Below are 19598 nucleotides of genomic sequence, written 5' to 3' on the forward strand. Positions count from 1 at the left end.
CTAAGTCTTGATTTAAGAGGAGAGCTGGAAATTCGGCACATGGAATGTGTATGCCTGCCTGTAGAAGGGTTTATATTTCATAAATTATTATAACCTACAAGCTAAAATTGGTTGGTAGAATATAAAATTTAATAACCTAAAAATATCACGATGAACCATTTTGGTCGCATGAAAGAAGTCAACATGGTTCATACCACTGCCAAGCTACACAAGCACTGTATTAACTTGCCGCAATTGAAAAAGACCCACCTAGCTTTCCTTCATCTGCTTGTCCTGGATGATGACTCGCAAGATTCTGAAAGGAGCTCAAATGGCAATCCACAACCTATTTTTAACCGTTTCTTTCATCTATTTGCCATCTCAAATCAACTAGAATCATCAACACCATGATGAACATCAACAACACATGGAGAAAATTGGATCCCCACACAGTGCAGGCACGTTTAGTTGAATTACAGTTAAATGAAGTTCAAACAAACAAAATTTTGACAGGAACAATTGATCAATGACATGTCAAACTCAGCCGGAGACCAACTTCACAAGAATTGTGATAACATTTAGAATTATAAGTGGAACTCTCAAATACTGTGTTGCATAGATAAGCCCTATGAGTTGGCCCTTCAATGACTTTGCTTGACCAGTTCCTGAAACTTCAGAGAAACTCCACCCTCTAGGAGCAAGAAATCTGTCCTCATTCAATATTGCCAATGCATTTGCAAGAAGCAAAAAACCCTCAAGCAATGTCCACAAGCCCATTTCTGCACAATGCAGTCCTGCTTTACACCAAAAATGTTTGCCAGGTTATATAGATCTCAACAGCTTGTCAGATAACTACTTGGTTCTTGAAGAGGCAAAAGGAAGCGCCCCCTCCCTCTCCCCACCAAAAGAAAAGCATTAAGTTGATGGGTAAATAGCTCATTAGAGTGCTAACCAAGCCACTACTGAATCCGACCATGTTGGTGCCACAGGTAACAAAGACATTATTTTCAAGAGATGTCTTCACACTATCAGGACATGTTCTTTGAGGTCATCTTTTCAGCATTTAATTAAACTAAAGTCCACTTTAGTTTTGTTAAAATTGAAGAACCGTAGACCATACAAGCAAGTAGCTTCAAGGGCTACTGAAAGACAAAGTAAAAAAGAGTTGGGGGTGGGGGGAAATCTGCTCCATTACAGAATACAGATATAGTAGCAGCACTGCAATATTTAATCTAAAGATAAATATATTTGCTTCAAAGTTCAAAATATTCTTTATCCATGTAATGGTTGCTCACAATTTAACCATTATTACAGGCCAAACTACAAAAGGTTTTTCTTAGCAAAGTATATCTCCAAACATGTGCTTAATCCGTTCTTCAAAGTATATTATCTCCAAGCTTGATAAAAAACAGTAATCCCTTAACATGTTCTTCTAAGTACCAATATCAAAGACTAGTACAGCTGTTAACTACCTCATAAGCTATTGGGAACTCCGGGATTGGAATGATACGCACCTAATGACAAGTCCCTTAACAGCTTAATAAGAGAACAAACTCATTTTCCATCTACAAAATATTTGCTCCACTGAGCTAGAAAGCTAATTTATATAACTAATTTCCTCCAGCAGACATAACCTTTATCCAATTAAATCGTAGATGCTCTTACTTTACAGTTAAAAAAGGGCGGCATTAGTGCATTACATGCATTTGTACTCGAATAACATGCTTAAAATTATTCACGATAATCCAACAGCAAATCAAGCACCCCACAGAACAATGACATTTAACATTTGCATCGTTCTCTTCAACCTTTCTTGCATACTGTCGCTTTCTATTTATTTACGCTTCCTCTTCATTGTCCAGTCTCCATTATCACTCCCAGAGCCTAAGCCTCCAAGTCCTAGACTTCAGTTTCTTATAGTTTAGAAATAGAACCTAAATTATAGAACAAATCCAGCCTTTATAGTTAGACTCTCACTGTGACATATCTGGTTACTTATGCCCTCCTGACTCGAATATAGGCATGACCCTGAAAACCCATGTATATTAAAAATGAAAAACAGAAAAAGAAAAAGTTTTTCAGTGCTTATTAACTGGATGTGTTCTCAGGTCATCAGCATTCACTTTGATGGAAGACTGATAAGTACGCTAAACCTCTATAACAAGCTAACCTTGTAAATTCTACTTCCCTGGGAACAGTGTTAGATCATGGTTCAAAGCTTGAACAGTACATGCCACCAAAATGTTCTACGAATCGCAAGGCTAACTCCAATATCTATTCAATTATGATATGAAGTTAAAAATGAAGTAGTCCACAATGAAGATCTTAAAGAATCAAAGCTCGCACAAAGTGCAAGATTAGTACTATAGAAGAAACAAAATGCTAACCCATAAGATGCAAATAAAAGGAAATACGATCTCGTCTGATCGCAGTTTCTCGGGCAATCTATTCAAGTTCATAACAAGCAAGATCACAAATCCGTCATACAAGCTAGTGGGGATGTAGAGTTAGGGTTCGATGGGGCAACAAATTTATGACGTCCAATTAAATCAAATCTTCGACCAAATCAGGCGCCACATAACACCCGCATATTCTGCATAATTTTTGAAAAGGGGATTTGCTAGACCAATCGAAATCTTCAAAGGAACGAAAACAAATGGAAAAGAAGGACCAATAAATGGTAACACGGGAAAGGGATCAAAAAATTTACCTTACAACGGCTAGAATTAACCAAGAAGCTCAGTTTAGGCAATCCTATCGCATCAATCAAAGAACCGTTTTAGAGAGAAAAAAAAAGGAAATCGACCTGCGAATCCTCTCGATTTTTCCATGCTTCAATCTTGCTCGATTAAAAAAAAAATACAGACGAAAAATCACACAAAAAGGGTACGCGATTATTTTGCAACGAATACGACTTCCCATTCAAGAGAAAGAAAACTGAAAAGAAAAGAATGAAACCTGGATCTCTCCCTTCGGGGAACGTTGCCGCGCTTTTCTCCAACCTGCCGTGTTATCCTGGATGAGGAAGAATGGCGAATCTCTCTAAATTTCGACTTCGACCTCGACCTGGTTAATCTAGACCATTCCAGCTGGAAACGGACCCGCTTCGAAGCGGCGCAGTCCGGGTCTACGCGGTCAAAGTAAGATGAAGGTACCGGAGGATTCTATATCTTCCTTCTGGGTCCTGTCGAAGAGAAGCCGGAGCAAGCCAGAAACTCCAGCGGAAACGAAACGATCGGGTGTAGGAGGAGATCAAGAAGCCCGAGGCGAAATCCAGCGAGATCTCCGGTTGAAATTTCGAGCCAGAGGGGCTTTGCAATGTTAGTGGCAACTAAAATTAACGTTTATGGTCTGTTTGTGTGTGGGATAATAGCGATGTTACGGTAATGCCAGTGTTTTTGTAGGGTGATATGGATATCTGGTTGTAATTTCGCATTTTCTTATTATGAGAATTCATTTCTAGCATATGCTACTAGGTGAGTCGTAGCGCAATGTGCTAAAATATTGTTATATGATTTCTAAAATTACTCTAATAAAAACACTAATAAAAAATAAGAATATAAGATGATATAAAATTATGCTAATAAAAAAATATTATATCTTTAAAATTATGCTAACAAAACGGCTTAGAAACTATTCAAAGCCCCTCTGGAAGATTTAACATAAAATCCATTCTTATGTTCTCTCTGTACGGGGGGGTATTAGTAGAGATTTGAAGGCAGTTTGAGTGAGTTGGGCAATGGTAGGAACCTAAGATTCTGGCATCTTATTTGAAGACCTTTTCTAAAGAGCGCTGAAATCTAATACTTCGGTAGCATCACGTTGGAGCTGGAGGAGGCATTGCTCGACTCTTCTGATCAATGGACGTTGTGTTCCTCGTTGTCGCCTAAATGGTGGAGCTGTGAACTTTAGGAGCCGAGACAGAACCAACCCGCAACATTTGATAGCATAATTTTTTTTCATTATCTCCAGTTGATCAACTTGATGCCCAGCTGATCTGCAGATTTGTTTCTGCACTACCTTCATATGCTTAGCCAGAGTTTCTTCTTCTTCTTCTAATAATCGGAGTTGATAAAACTGCTGCCCATGTCCACGGAAGGCCTCGTACGTCAGAAAAACTAGACGTGCAGATCTAAAGATCCATGCATCGTGCTACACATTAAGATCATCATTGATTGGGTTTTTGATGAAAAACAGGAGGTATGGCCGGATGAGCCTGTGTCCGCACATCTCTTGAATTCAATAGATACAGCTCAAGAGGAAATTGCTGCATCTAAATATCTATTAAAAAGCTACATTGTTCAGAAGTCCCCCAGTAACGACATACAAATTTCTGAGCATCCAAAATCACCTGAAGGATCCATCTTCATTATCACACCAAAATAAAAAGATGAAAAGCGCCGCTTCAAAAGAATGTATGAGGAAACAAACAAATTTTTGGGGAAAAAAAAAGCATGGCCAGTATTGATTCTTCTTTATCCAGTTTCTGGGTATGTCTATGAAACGCTGCACGAGTATTTGATTACCATCTTCTGGAAAAGAAAAGGATGGTCATGAAGTTGCCCTGAAAAGAAAGTAACAACCGATATTTGACCAAATGAAACATCTACTACTGAATAGAGTAACACTCAGCAGTAAAGTAGCTCGCACTAGCTAATATTTGTTACTAGACCTGACGAAGATTTTAGAATTTGATGGTTCAAACCAAATTTCCCTTGCGAATAAACAACATGATGCTTTTGTTTCTCAAGTCCAAAACAGTAGCAGAACACTTTACTACCTATTCGAGAAAAAAAACAGTAGCATCTATTCACGTTCAAATCTTACATAGGTTGCAACTGATATTCCAGAAAGAAAAAACTCCTCACGAAGCATGACACAGCAGGTGGATGTAGGCGCTAAAAAGATGAAAGACCCTTCAGACTGTTCACACTAGTAACAACAAACGACCAGTCACACTTAACTGAGAACAAAACACAAACAGGACGCCTGCACTAGACCTTTTTCCTTCAAAAGGATCCTCGGCCAGAGATCTCGATGGATTTCACCTCCGACTTCTTGGCCTCCTCCTTGGGAACGGTCACCGTGAGCACTCCGTTCTCCACGGCCGCCTTCACCTGGTCCATCTTCGCGTTATCCGGCAGCCGGAACCGCCTCAAGAACTTGCCGCTGCTCCTCTCGACGCGGTGCCACGTGTCGGTCTTTTCCTCCTGCTCCCGGCTCCGCTCGCCGCTGATCTGGAGGAGGTTTCCCTCCTCCACCTCCACCTTCAGCTCCTCCTTTTTGACGCCAGGGAGGTCGGCCTTGAAGACGTGGGCCTCCGGGGTCTCCTTCCAGTCGATGCGGGCGTTGGCGAAGGCGGACGAGTCACTAGGAAGGGAAAGACGAGGGAAGGAGGAGAGGGAGGTGTCGAACGGGAAGCCCTCGAAGGGATCCCAGGGATCGAAGATGCTCGACCCAAAACCCCAGCCGCGAGGGATAAGCGACATTTTCTTCTAAACGATCAAGGAACTAAAGAAAAGATAGAGGGAAAGATGATTGAGACGACGGATAGCTTTTGCAAGACGAGTATTCCTAGGAACTTCCGCGGATGAGGGGAGGAAGAAAGAAGGAGATATTTATCGAGTGAACAGATCGTTCGCGAAGCTTCTCTGACCTTCTCGCCTGGCGAGTTCGCGACGGTACTACGGTCTTCTAGAGAGACTTGCTGGCTGCTGCGGAAACGGCAAGGTTGTAAATGGGCTGGGTGGGCCTAGGCCCGAAGCAAGCTCCGAACTAAAAGATCAGGCTAGAGCGCGGCCTCACCTGTAGGGGTGCCGAAATCCGACCCAGCCTGCCAAAATCCATCCCCAATAAATTGAGGTCGGCGACTGGTTTCACGTTAAATCAGTATTGATCGCAAATGGGTGAGGTTCGGTAACCCGATGGGTCACCTGGGATTATCCAGTAGGCAACTAGTCGGCTAGGAATTATCCAGTAGGGACCTTGAAGCTCCGAGTTCATCCTAGAGGTGCTCTGATCATCTAGAAGCTTTCTTAGGGCCATATTCCGACTGGAGGGTTCTAAGCAAAAGGGGCCTGAACATTTCTCCTATCTTCTTTAGTTGTGATGTGAAGGAGTCTGTTGACTATGCTCTCTTCCACTGGGAGCACGTGGCCTAAGCCCTAACTGTGGAGGTTAGCTAAGGCCTCTTTGGAATGCTTATCATATCTCGTTGGCTACCTATATTGCTTATCATATCTGGTTGGCTCGGAATGCTTGATTTTTTTGAGAAAGCAACTTACCTCTAATATTTTTTTATTGGAGAGAGCCCTTTGTTCATGATGCGGAGATCATCCAATTGCACACTGATGGAATATCTTTGATGCTACAAGAGCTCTTTAGCTCTTGTAGCATCCACGACGATGTTCATATCTTGGAAGTTTTCACCCCCGAGCTTCCTCAAAGTAAACTTCAATGGTTGTGTGTTGGAAAGCGGCACCAGCAGTGGAGTGGGCTTTATGATCCGAGGCTCGGATTCGAGGCTAGTTGTTGCAGGTGGTAGCTTAATTTTTGATACCTCGGTGCTTGATGCAGAATTAAGGGCTGAGCAGGTATTAGCCATTATGTCCGACGCAAATTGGGAGTTGACTCCATCTTTATAAAGAGTAATTTTGTCACGGTGATCTTGTGGATTCAGGGCCAAGTTAGGGAGTTGGGTGTCCATCCCTCGTTACAGTACATTTGGAGCCTATTGAGAGGAGGCACCTAATTTATTATTACATACATATACTGAGAAGCTAATGGAGCCGCAGTCTGGATGGCCTCTTTTGTTGCCCATCATTCCAACGATGGGTTGTGAACGGATGGTTTTCTTGCCTCAGGGGCATTTTGAGACATGCTACTTTTTTGATTTTTTTAGATGTATTCGTATCAGAATCGTATGAATCACCCGATTTAGCAAAAACAAAATTATGATATAGATGAAGCTCTCTAATTTCAGAATTTCTTCCATGTAGTTCAGATCGCTGTTTTTCTTTTTTTTAAGCATATTATCAAAAGTGATGGACATGAGGAGTTATATGATTTAACACATGGAATTTCATTTTAGCTGGTTTTATCTTTAGCTAATTTAGAAATATCATATAAGCTAAATTTTTAAATTGATTATGATGATGATGCTTTATGAAATTAAATTTAATTTTATTGTATGTGATCTTTGTATGCTATCTTTTGTCTTATTTTTTAGTCGCACATATGATTGATAAGTGAAAACTTGAACAAATGATTGATAAGTGAAAACTTGAACAAGTTGATGGTTGAATGTATATTTCCTATCTTCCAACTCGATTATAAATAAATCAGATATTAATGTAAAGGTTGAGAATTTCGTCCCCGTCGCACCAATTACCACCTCTAGCCAAAGGAGTCATAGCTATCATGTCAGGGCCTGCCCTAATTCAGGAAATACTTCTGGCCGGGCCAGGTTCTAAAACCTGAGGCTAGACCTGGTTTTTTCCAAGTCGCGAATTGAAGCCGAAAGGTAACAGTTCAAGACGAGTCATGGACAGATAGCTGCTTTGAGAGGCCAACAATCTCCTCAAACAAATTGGGATGAGACCGGATCTAAAGTCCCAAGAAAGAGAAGCGTGGATATTATCTAATTTCTCTACCATGCGCTTGCACCAGTAGGGATCCTCGCAAACGTCGTTACGCGTCGGTACAAGGCTACCAGTTGGGAACTTGGGATCCTCACAAAAATTAATGCAGCACCGGTTCCTTTACACCAACTAATTGTACGCACATAATATGGATGAAGCATGGAGGATTTGCACGCTTACACGGTACTTTCATTTCACCAGAGGTACACGGGAAGCTGATAGATCTTAAAATGTATATGCAGATCATGAGACTTCATTCATGTGGAACTAGTCTGCACGCTTGGAAGTCAGTGATTGATCGCAGGATTCCCTTTCCATGGTCGCCACCAAGTTGGGGTGGGGTCATAAAGGACGGGAATCAGCTGTTTTCTCGGCTTAAATCCGGCATCGCATAAAATCACCGCATGACATCAACTGATTGGACGAGGTATATCGTACACTGAATAACTTGTTCATAAATATCAGGTAGCATCAAACCCTTCTCACTCATAGGCACAGCCAGCGAAAGCATGATTTTTGTCATTGGAAAACTTGGGGCCTCCAAAGATGGTAATAGGATTTATGCTTGCTTGCCTACTTTTAACATTAAAAGGATCATCAGATTCAATTTTAAAAGTAACAATACTCACTATGGCCATAAAACTAATTATAGATCTGTACGCTTGGTTTACTGCTTTAAGTTATGTCATTTGGGCATCAAGAAGAAAGGAATGAAAAATTACATCTCTACTCAGCTATACCAGTCGAGAAAGAGAATGGCGAAAGTAAGGACAAACAAAAAGAGCAAAAGAAAAGTTCTGCTGCTGCTATTTCGCTGGACTGCTTGAGAGAGTTCCTTGTTACCTTGCTCCACATTCTTTGTAGCTTCAATTGCCTGAGAACCACAGAAAAGATGCTCAGAAATCAGATTTGCATAGAACAATATTAGTAAATCTAAGTACAAGATTCACTTTTATTTTGGAAATATCGAGCACATTGACTAGAACCACTAAAAATAAGTATGAAATGCAGGAGTGCCTATGAAATCAGTGAGAGGAGTTCTGAATTATGTGTATAAAAACTAAAAGGCAAATAAAAGAGAGAAAAAAAAGAAGCAAAGGACTATAGAAAGTTTATGTTTTCATTATCGACTCAAAATACAAATAATTGGTTTTCATCACTTTATTTTCTTTCCCTGTTTTTTTGCCTTTTGTTGTGTAAATCTGCCTCTCATTAAACACGCAAGCATGACTTGTTTTCCTAAATGGAATAGCAGCCTCAAGGAGTTGCCATCATTTCTTCCAAGCCTTTGTCCCGAAAAATACAAGAGCAACCACTATTTGTTTTTCTTACCATTGTCAAAAGGATGACTGATCCATCATCTCATTGGGATCCACCCCTAGCACAACATAACAGTGATCCTAAACACCTTGCAATGCTGCAACAGCATCTAGAAGGAAAGCTGGCTTCAAAGGATTGCTGCTTCCTTCTGCCCATGAGTTTCCATACTTCCAGAATACATAACCATATCGACATATGGGACCCATCATGGCTTTCTTTTAACCTCTATTGTAGCCTACAGGGTCTTCAGATGCCTACAGACTACACAGACTGACAGGCCAAAGAAAATAAAAAGCAGCAGCTCTGTCAACACTCGCCAATGCCCTCCTGCTGGTAACAAATTCCTCATATAGCTCCGACCTAGACAGAACTTGCATACCTCTTGTAGAGCAGATACCATAGCAAAAACGTCCTAATGCCAGGATTTTCACATTTCACCATTGTCCTCAACAACAATCCCAATGGATAGTCCTAGGCCAGAGATCTACCCATCAATTCCACATTAAATTCCATGTGACTACAACCTGAAACTTATGCGATCAACAGGGAACTCTACTTGATACTCACTAGTAGTACAGAAATCTAGATGTTCTTACGATATTACTAATGAGAGATTTTCATGTAAAGAAAAGAAAAGGATACTAATTGGCAGATGGTTCAGTCTAATTATATTATCTTCATGACATAGGAAAAAAAAACCCAATACAAATAGCAATAAGCAATATGTCCACTAATGAGGCAAGGAAGGTAGTCAGGTATCTATCAGATGAACCAAGTGAGGAACTAAATATCAACATTAAACAAACAAGCTGCTAACCTGTTCATACAAATGCTCAATCTGCTGAGCTTGCTGTAGAACATGGGTCGACATGAGATGATTCAATGCTGACATCTCCACCATCTTAGTTTCTGTTTCTTGAACAGCATCAAGGAGACCCGTCAACTCTACCTAATAAAGTACATTGTGAAAAGAAATTTATCAATTGCCAAAGAAGACCTTGACTTTTCCGAAAATATATAGTTAAACTAAAATCAACTCTTACTCATTTTAAAGATTAATAACCTGAAGAGCTCTTGTTTCATCGTCCAGAAGTTGATCCTGGACTTTCACAGGTCCTGAAGGCAGCATTTGCTCTCCAAGATCTGTAAGCTCCGGTTTAGAGGCTTCAAAAGATTTTGAGTCAGCTATTCTCGGCATCTTTCTTCTTGGCATTGCCCTATTAATAGCATCCTGAAAGCGTATAGATCTAAGCCGGTCAAACCGAGCAGTGACCGAGTGGAGCCGCTCACTCAGAATCAAAACCTGCAGTAAGGAAGACAATTAGCAGGAAAATTGTAAACATGGAATTCAATCTTAAAAGCCAAAATACAAGCAAACCAAATCCAGAGGAATTACAAATGGACACATCAAAATCCTGCATCCACAGAAACTACCTTTACCTAATGAAATACTCGACAAAATGCTACAAAAGATATTCTATTAAGTAATGCAACACCTTTCAATTGATCAAAAAGATCAGACTGCCCCCTTTATCTCGCACTTGTAAGAACAAGAGTAAGCAACATCAAACAACAATGCACCTATATACCTTTCTTTTCTAACTTGCTCAAACTCCCAAAATGGAAATAAAAAAAGGTAATTCTTTTGCTGGTTGAAAAGCCACTAGCGGTTCATACAATCACCTACAGGTCACATTTGTATGCCCATATTCTTTTTTTTATTTAAAAAAATATGTTAACAGTGTAATAATTAAGCTCAAACCTAATCTAGTTGAGCCATAAATCAACCATGTCAAACTGGGGTAACAGTACATTGGTCAGTCCAACCTAATAGCAGACAAGAAACCACCTCAGTCTTGCTTGATATGAATTCCCAAGGACATTTTGGAAGTCAATATAAGTGAGCTGAGGTTCAGAGTAACATATGAAAGAATCTAAAGTCACTGTAGACCATTATCTTTCATAATGGAGACAGTAAAGTTAAGAAAGATATTTCAGCACACAGACTGCAAAAATTGTTGTGCCATAAAGATTCTTGCAAGGAAATATATGAAATTTTCATTAAGAACTAATGCTTCCTACAAAATCAAAATTCATGGTTGAGCAATTACTTTAAGTCCAATAGATGTATCTGTAAATATTCCAAAAAAGTTTCACTAGATAAACGTAAGAACAGAAAAAAACAGCCACATCCACAAGATACTTTCTTTATAGAGAAAAATAGTGATTCAGGAGCCTTGCAGACCGACAAATGAGACTAATGCAACCAAGCACTCACAGAAGCACAACATGATAATAGGAAACCAGGCAGAATATAGAAAGACAATCAACTTTGAGATACACTCTTTTTTCCTAATCTCACACATTGACATAGCCATCATACTGATAATTAACACTAGACCATTATACTTTCAAGGGCACATATCCTCATCTTTGTCCGTCTACTGCTGTTATTTCATATATTAACAAAATGGTTGATGATGCACCTCCACCAATTTTTGATTTTTCCTAAAGAAATGAAAAATGACATCATAAGTAGTATGGCAAAATTTGGAGCACACCTATAGAATAAAGCAATTTCTTGATAGATTTTACAAGACATGTTATAACCAGCATATTAAACAACAAGGTAGCAGGAATGAAAACATTATAACCCCATTGTTTATTTCCAGGAATCATGCACAAAGAAAGGTCATTAATTCATACCACACCATGCCTGTGAGCTACCATATCAGCATGAGAAGTATCATCCCGTATGCGAAGCCATGTCTTAGAATTTCCGTTCTTCTCTTCATCATGTATTCTATTCTTAAGAATATCTATCTGGTCCTTGCATGCTTTTACAAAAACACCAACCTGAAAAGAGAACTCATTAATCAATAGAAAGACAAAGATTAACAAGAATATCCCAGCAGTGCTCCACCAATCATTAAAAATAAGCCATGTGAAATAGATCATACTACTGAGTAAACATTAAAAAAAACTGTTTCACAATTGAAGTAACATATTATGTGCCAAATATTTACGTTAGGATTTCATGATTGCCTATAAAAGTAAATGAATAATGAGTCTTAAGCAGTGGATACACAACTAATAGGACCTCTAAAGCTTTCAACAAGTATCCGGCATGAGACAACTAACAGCAAAGCAAGAATACATAATGCATTTCTGTAATGCCCTTCTCTTCAGCACATCTAGTTACAATGACCATGTGTCAAGGTCAATGTCTACACCAAATAACATCACTTTGAGCAGAGGGCCCAATTATCATCCACCAACTTCCAGGAGAATTATCGAAGGATATTTTTCTTACAATACATTAGGCAATCAAAGGGACCATGCACATGAATCTACCTAAAATATATACATAAAGTCCCAGAACATTCAATAGTTTAAAAAACTCAGACCAAATGCTAGAAAAGATTATGCCAAATCAGGGTGCCATCTAAAGTACACACAATTGTTAAATATGTTAAAAAATGTTCCCTATCCAATTGGTCCCTCACATTGATTTAGCTTTCAAATTAGGCAACATCCAATCTACGTCCCAAGATCTGAAAGAAAATGAAGAATGACTCAAGCACTGAACAGTGAGCGAATCAGACCATTTGTGGAAATCAGAATCATCTTACATAGTCACATGTTTCTGCTAATTGGAATCTTTGGGTTACTTCCATTCAAAAACATAGCTCTGACTTTGTTCTCTTGATAAAAAATTGCAAGATGCCAACTGTCAAGAAATTGTTAGAGAAGAGGTGCAAAAGCCAAAAGAGATTGCAAACACTATATTCGTATGAAAAAAAACTATCGATAGAACAAAACAATTTAATATGTTATAGGACAGAGTAAGATGTTAATGGAAGTAGGTGAATAACTCACTTCATGCTCAATGTTGTCCCTTTCTTGTTCTGTAATGCGATGCAAATCCACATAATCTTTCTGATGCTTTACAATAAAACGTTCCAATTCTGCGATGCTTTCGAGCTATAAATAAATACATAAAAATGTAAACATTAACCTCCCATACAATAACACATGTTTTTTTTCCAAAATCTAAATCACAACCGTCTCAAAGGACAAAGAAAGAAAACATTAAAATACAAAAGATATGGAAGAGATCAAGATGACAGAGCAGCCTCTCATACCGTCTTGAGTGCAGCTTTTGTAAATGGTGACCTTTGGGGTGGCTTGTGCATAATAAAGGACGCCAAGATTGCAGCCAATTTAGACTGTCAAATGTGAAATTGGACCATGAGCAACTGTTGTTAAAAGACAAACAGATTCAAAGCTAATGCATGCAAACAAGTTGCTTACGATATAGGAATCAAAATTTTTGCAAGTTCACCCCAGGCTTGGGCTTTAGATGCTAATTCTATAAGACAATTTCAGATCCATGCATTAAATTTGAATCTGAATATAATTACATGGCATTTGGATTTTTCATATGCCATGCATATCACTTACATGTTGCAGGTATTGCCACTTAACATAGTATAATAGCTCAAAGCATTATATTTAATTTCCTAAAGTGGTTAGCAAAGCATAAATCAGGTTCAGGAGCTTTTGCCTGCCCCACATCCAAAAGGAACAAAACAAAAGGTACTGGAAATAATCAACAACCTCAGTATATCCGAGGGAAAGAGCCCCAGCACGGACAGCATCCTTGAAATCTTCAGTTCTATCCCTAACATTGGCCATGAGTTCACCAATTGTAAGCAAGCATCCACTTTAGCAAGTGCTCATTGTTATCTAAATTGTCACTTCCCTTTTCTCTTTACAGTATCTGAGGCAGACACAACATTCAAATGAATGCTAGCTCAAACATGACAAATGTAATATCTCACAAACTAGCCAATCTTAGCGCTGTCAGCTTTTAAAAGAAAGACAAAACTAAGTATATAATTGAAAAAGAATTTTCAGAGGGCAAAGAAATATACAGTGAACATGTTATTTAAATTCAAAACCATTCTAGCACCAATTTGATCATTCATATCCATTCTCTATATTTAAAGATTTTGCGATATTTTTCCTTGAAGAATGTCACAAAGCAATCCACCACGAAAAAAAAAGGGATAAGCCCTAGATCAAATAATAAATTACTCAAAAAAAATCCAGTAAACAGAGGGGAAAAAACAGAATTTCAACAATTGCAGCATTTACCAAGCTGGGGCTTCCAAACGATCCACCAGGAGAATAAGAAAAGGACGACATGTTGCACAAACAGATGAAAAGAATCTACCTTCTTCAAGTTCAGGCTAGGGTTCCATTCGATTTCTTGATATAACCACCGAATCAATTCCACTTTCAAGTTCTAGTTCGGATGGCTGCTCTACGTAGAAATAATTATACTCGAATTTGGATGACCCACAGCCTCCGGTACTTGAAATCGACAAAAGAAAGAAAGCAGATCAGACGAGCAGAAGAGATCTGAATGTGGTGCGCGTCGCCGGTGATTGGCTCGTTAGGATTGATGGAAGGATTAGGATAAGAGTGGAGAATGGAGGAATGGAGTGGAGAAAGAAAAAGGAGATGAACTGATGAAGAGAGAGAGGAAGGAAAAGGAACGGGGAGACGAAGAGAGATTGAGGAAGACAAAGACAACCCCTGGTTATAAAGGGCCGGTCTGCAACAGTATTGGGCCGGAGTTCATCTGGACCTGGACTAGACAAAGTCCATGTATGGGCCACTAACGAGGACATTCTCATCGATCGAAACTTCGGGAATGATTTAGTTTACCGCATGATGCAAACTCGGGCCGTCGAGATCGATCCAGCAGTTAAACGGCGACTTTTAACGAGAAAATTGATTTCGCGACAGTGGGACGAAGTTGGTCGAGACCGTCAAGAGTTGCGCCGAGGATTCTTTCTCGAAATCCGAAAAAACTGCTGCCCTTTCGAATAAGGTAAAGTTTTCGGTTTGCTTTCAATTTCGGCAAATTTTATGCAAGTACATTATCTGTGGTTTGTGCTGAAATTTGGTGAAACTAGAATGTAACTAGGATTTGCATTAGCTTCTTTTTTTTTTTTAATGTAAAAGATGGTAGAACTTTCTTGAACTGGAAATAGATTTAAGGGAAAGGGAGAAAACTTTAACTGGATGGAATACATTCATGGAAAATCTGCAGGCTAGGATATTTCATTTCAACTCGGAAGTTTAAGGTGGAGTGCGGGATCTGGCAACTAGCATCCTCTGTGACCATCGAAGTAGGTTTTGAGGGCCGATCTCATTACCATCGAAGATTAAATATGTCACGCCCCGAACCCGTCACCCGGGTCCGGCACGCGACCGGCCGCATGAGCCCTAGAGCAAGGCCCTAAAGATCATGCAAGGCCTAAGATAAACAACAATTCCAATAATTCCATAAATGCCAAAATCAAAGATTGATGTAATTCAATCAAATCCAGCTACAATGTACTGATTTATTACATAATTTCAAATGTCCATAAATAAAAGATAAATTGACTTCTAACTATCTAGCAGTCTGACTCCAGATCGAGCTCACTTCTTGTCCCATCCGACAGATTCTACGAATCCAGTGCCTTTGAAAAAAAATGGAAGTGTAGTATGAGCTTTTCCAGCCCAGTAAGAATCCCAACAGCCATACACAACAAAATCATAAAATAATCAAGTATCAAAATATATATATCATTTCATCATTTCAAAAGCTCAACAAACAACAAATGTATGTAATCAGTACATATACACAAATCCTTTTTCACATTATGTGATCCATTCCCGTATTACTCAAATTCCAAAGTTTTCAAACTTTTCATTTCTGGCGTTGGACTAACCAAGATCATGTCCCAGTCCAAGACTGCACAAATCCCACGCATAAGCTCGTGGCAGCTATCCCACGCGTAAGCCCGTGGAGGCTATCCTACGCATAAGCTCGTAGAGGCTATCCCACGCGTAAGCCCGTGGAGGCTATCCTACGCATAAGCTCGTAGAGGCTATCCCACGCATAAGCCCGTGGAGGCTATCCCACGCATCAGCTCGTGGCCGCTATCCTACGCATAAGCTCGTAGAGGCTATCTCATGACAAGGTTAGTCCAACCCATATTACATGTCTAGTTTTACATGTTCAATCACATTCCCATCACATCACATATTTTCATAAATTTTCAAAAAATATGTTATTTCTTCCCAAATGAATTTATCTCAATATTTTCATTATAAACAACATGCACGCCTCATAGGTGCCGCATCAACTCATAAACAATAACAACATAATAATGAAAATATGTTGATAAAAATTCGTCTCATATGTATCATATCAACTCACAAGCAATAACATCAAAACCGTAAATAAATCCAACGATAAATCAATATATGCATAGAAGTGCTCAGATGTAGGGATTCTTACAGAAATTGTAGACTGACTCAAACACAGTCCGAATCGCAACCTACGCGCTGGGGTGCTGAGTCCCCTGATCAAAACCTCCTGGCTCCGCCGACTCTTCCTCTACAACATCAATTATATTTCACAAACTAAATTATTCAATATTTAAATATTTTAAACCATAATTCTCATCTGTTATGGGGTCCATCATCAGGTCCCCAAACATCTCAATCCTCCCAGATCTAGGGCAGTCGGGATAGTCCGACTCCCATCTTGTACCACCGGCCTACGTCGTCGCCAGCCGTGGCCGCTGCCACGCCGGCGATGATGGCCGGTCCCGGTAAAGAGACCAACATAAAGGAATGATTCCTCTCTCTTCATGGTTGGGAGTACATCTCCCTCCTTCAAATCTCTTTGGTCTAAGGGTAATAGCCATGGTGGCTGTGCCCTTTCCTTCCCCAACCCGACAACACCACAGCCACCACTAGCCACATCATCGCCGGCCAAGAGGAGGGAAGAAGAGATATCTTCTTCTTCTTCTTCTTATTCCCCCAAGAATCGGCATGCTTTCCTCCCTTCCTCCTCCCCCTTCACCCACGGAAGACCACCCTGAGGGTGGCTCGGCTCCCCCCACCCGCCAGCAACCACCTCACCGTCGTCGCCGGCCGGCAGCCAACCGATGAGAGGAAGAGAAGGGAGATGGGATCACGAGGTAGGAGATCTCGGTCCACCTCTCTCCATCCCCTCTAAAACCCTAGAAATCCCTCTCCGATCCTCACAGCAACCTGACCAACCCCACCGCCATAGATCCCGGCCAATCCCGGTGGCCGGCGGCGGCACAATCCGGAAGAGAGAGGCCGAAACAGGGGTACCCTGTTTCGGGCTCTTCTCCGACGATTCACCGACCAAACACCCCATCAACAAGGCCCTAATCCTAGCAAATGAAGCATAAAGAAGGAAGCCACACTTACCTCGGTCCGACGGCGTGCTCCGGCGGCCTTTCCGGCGAGCAATCGGAGGAGGAAATCCGTGAGCACACGCCCGGGTCCAAAGCTTTTTCTCCCGTTTGCGGGAGGTCTTCACCGAAGAAAACTTCCTCCGTGGCCGGCCGGATCTCGGTCTCCTCTCCGGCGATCAACCCCTCCGGCGACCAACCTCTCCCCGGACGCTGCCGCCGCCGCTCTCCCCCTTCCCTTTTTTTTTTTTTTTTGTGTTTCTCCTCCCACGATCGTGCCCTAGGCACGATCGTATATGGTGGATGGGCCCGGTCTTTTCGGGCCGGCCCGTCCACCTCTCTCTCTCTCTTTTTTTTTTTCTTTTTTTTTTTCCTGGGTATCACAAAATAAATCCTATGCAAGACGGGTTTTGAAGACTGCTCACTTGCTCCTGCCCGATATCTAGTATGTCTCTGACAAACAATACTACGGACTAGATTGCCTCATTAGTGGTAGAGCACCCTAAAAAAGTATTTTGGACTGATCTGTTAACCGTCCGGAATATATTCTATAATTTGCTAACTTTATTGGACATATCTATATTAGAAGTGTATGATCTTTTTTATGTTGTTAAAAAAAAAGAAAAAAAAAGGAAAAGAGAAGAGGAGGAGGAGGCTAGATGGGCAAAAAGGGGGAGGATAGAAAGAAAAAAAAAAAGGAGAAGCAAAGAAATAAAAAACAAAAAGGAGACGAACGATAGAAAGTTTTGGACGGGACATGTGAGTTTTTCCTTTCTTTTAAGTACTCATGTCAAAATTATTTAAGTAGAATGTTATTTACATGTTGCGAGGTGAAGCGAAAAACGTTGCACATAGTCAAGCTAGTGTGCTTGAAACCCACAATCAGCATAAATTTTTTTTCCTCAAAACAATATTATATAACAATCAAAACATATTTTAAAAATTTTCAAAATATACTATTTTTTCCTCAAAATAATATTATTTAAAAATAAACATATAAAAAGAATAAATATTGTATATACATATATAAGATCATATATTCTCAAAAATGATATTTTATAAAAAAATCAAAAAAATTGCTCATCTTGCTTCTCTCTGACAGCAATGTTTTCAAACTCAGAGGAATCGGTCAGCATATTAATTGCTTAAAACAGCAAATTTGAAAAAAAAAAAGCAATAATAAAATGATTATGCACATATACTTCAACTTAGTTTATTATACAATATAAAATTCTTGCTTACTTCATCACCACTTATGTGGCACCTAAGTCTCAATTTGTAAGCTTCAACATTAGAGCGACGAAGGTAAAATTAATCTGCTATGCGACCAAGTATTGTGCAGTAAAAATTACTACCTTTACCATCAAACCGTATCACTTGTTTTACCAGCATTGACATTGAAAATGGCTCCGGTACAATCCAGTAATAGGGTAAGACTGTCACAAATGCAAAACCCATATCAAAATTAACAACGCCTATGGATTCAGTTATCAATTCGTACTCAAACACCAAGTAAAAAAGCATGTTGCAATGAAAAAATAAAATAAAATAACTACAACTTTTTCCATATTAATCCAGGCCTCCAGATTCCCGTGGATAAGCAATAATAACAACAAGAAGCCATCAGAAAGGTGAAGAAGACCAAGAGAACTAAGACTACATGCGAATGTCTCAAAATCCTAATATAACACAGGACCAAGAAATCCAATCCGCACGACAGATTTGGCATTAAACGATTATCGTGAACGAAAATGAAATCCGATGGAAAGATGAAGAAAAATACCCAAATTCCTCGTCAAGAACGATCAAAATGGCTACTGTCTAAAGCTGCAATGGAAATCAAATAGGATTAGAGATCCATACATGAAATTTTAGGTTTTTGCAGCTAAGGGGCCTGATTCGCAAACGGCTCCTGAGAGACTGAGGCATAAAACCTTGACCGGATGGAAGAAGAGAACCAGCCTAGGGTTTGCAAATGGGCTCGAGAAAAGAGCCGCGGCGATGGTGGATGGCTGCGAGAAAGAATCGAGACTTATACTTTCTTTGTGTGGTGAGGGGGGGCTGACAGAAGGATATGGGAGGCCAGGGAGAACGGAGATGAGAGAGGGCCAGGTAGAGAGAAAGGTGTTAACAACGCCTATGGATTCAGTTATCAATTCGTACTCAAACACCAAGTAAAAAAGCATGTTGCAATGAAAAAATAAAATAAAATAACTACAACTTTTTCCATATTAATCCAGGCCTCCAGATTCCCGTGGATAAGCAATAATAACAACAAGAAGCCATCAGAAAGGTGAAGAAGACCAAGAGAACTAAGACTACATGCGAATGTCTCAAAATCCTAATATAACACAGGACCAAGAAA

At 40.0% G+C, this 19598-nt stretch overlaps 3 protein-coding genes across 6 annotated transcripts; all 3 read right to left on the reverse strand.

Annotated features, from left to right (window-relative positions):
* Positions 1-390: 390 nt before the first annotated feature.
* Positions 391-4572, reverse strand: LOC103698708 (immediate early response 3-interacting protein 1-like). The gene is made up of 2 exons (XM_039125100.1): positions 2938-4572; positions 391-2818 (listed from the first exon to the last, which is right to left on the reverse strand). Exon 2 carries the CDS (start codon positions 754-756, stop codon positions 520-522), a length of 237 nt encoding a protein of 78 aa, XP_038981028.1. The 5' UTR covers positions 757-2818; positions 2938-4572; the 3' UTR covers positions 391-519.
* Positions 4573-4677: 105 nt separating this feature from the next.
* Positions 4678-5581, reverse strand: LOC103698707 (18.1 kDa class I heat shock protein-like). The gene has a single exon (XM_008780750.4). It carries the CDS (start codon positions 5466-5468, stop codon positions 4989-4991), a length of 480 nt encoding a protein of 159 aa, XP_008778972.2. The 5' UTR covers positions 5469-5581; the 3' UTR covers positions 4678-4988.
* Positions 5582-8221: 2640 nt separating this feature from the next.
* Positions 8222-18676, reverse strand: LOC103698709 (syntaxin-81). 4 transcript variants are annotated; one of them, XM_039125101.1, is made up of 9 exons: positions 17250-17502; positions 16303-16401; positions 13560-13722; positions 13085-13168; positions 12819-12923; positions 11646-11795; positions 10003-10242; positions 9757-9888; positions 8222-8493 (listed from the first exon to the last, which is right to left on the reverse strand). In XM_039125101.1, the coding sequence occupies exons 3-9, from the start codon at positions 13635-13637 to the stop codon at positions 8350-8352; spliced, it is 933 nt and encodes a 310-aa protein (XP_038981029.1). In that variant the 5' UTR covers positions 13638-13722; positions 16303-16401; positions 17250-17502; the 3' UTR covers positions 8222-8349. The 4 variants fall into 4 exon arrangements, with proteins under 4 accessions (XP_038981029.1, XP_038981032.1, XP_038981030.1 ...); XM_039125104.1 differs by lacking the exons at positions 16303-16401; positions 17250-17502 and adding an exon at positions 18589-18676; XM_039125102.1 differs by lacking the exons at positions 16303-16401; positions 17250-17502 and adding an exon at positions 14179-14942.
* Between the last annotated feature and the right edge of the window lie 922 nt (positions 18677-19598).

The sequence above is a fragment of the Phoenix dactylifera genome, chromosome 3 (assembly GCF_009389715.1).
Source record: "Phoenix dactylifera cultivar Barhee BC4 chromosome 3, palm_55x_up_171113_PBpolish2nd_filt_p, whole genome shotgun sequence".
NCBI lineage: Eukaryota > Viridiplantae > Streptophyta > Magnoliopsida > Arecales > Arecaceae > Phoenix > Phoenix dactylifera.

Bases quoted from the DNA above. Each gene is read 5' to 3' on its own strand.
- LOC103698708 (XM_039125100.1), bottom strand. From the start codon at position 756: ATGGGCTTGTGGACATTGCTTGAGGGTTTTTTGCTTCTTGCAAATGCA.
- LOC103698707 (XM_008780750.4), bottom strand. From the start codon at position 5,468: ATGTCGCTTATCCCTCGCGGCTGGGGTTTTGGGTCGAGCATCTTCGAT.
- LOC103698709 (XM_039125104.1), bottom strand. From the start codon at position 13,637: ATGGCCAATGTTAGGGATAGAACTGAAGATTTCAAGGATGCTGTCCGT. The intron at 13,169-13,559 runs GTTGTTGATTAT...CACATTTGACAG, and splicing joins TTTCCCTCGGATATACTGAG to TCTAAATTGGCTGCAATCTT. The intron at 10,243-11,645 runs GTATGAATTAAT...TCCTTACTGCAG, and splicing joins TAGCTCACAGGCATGGTGTG to GTTTTGATTCTGAGTGAGCG.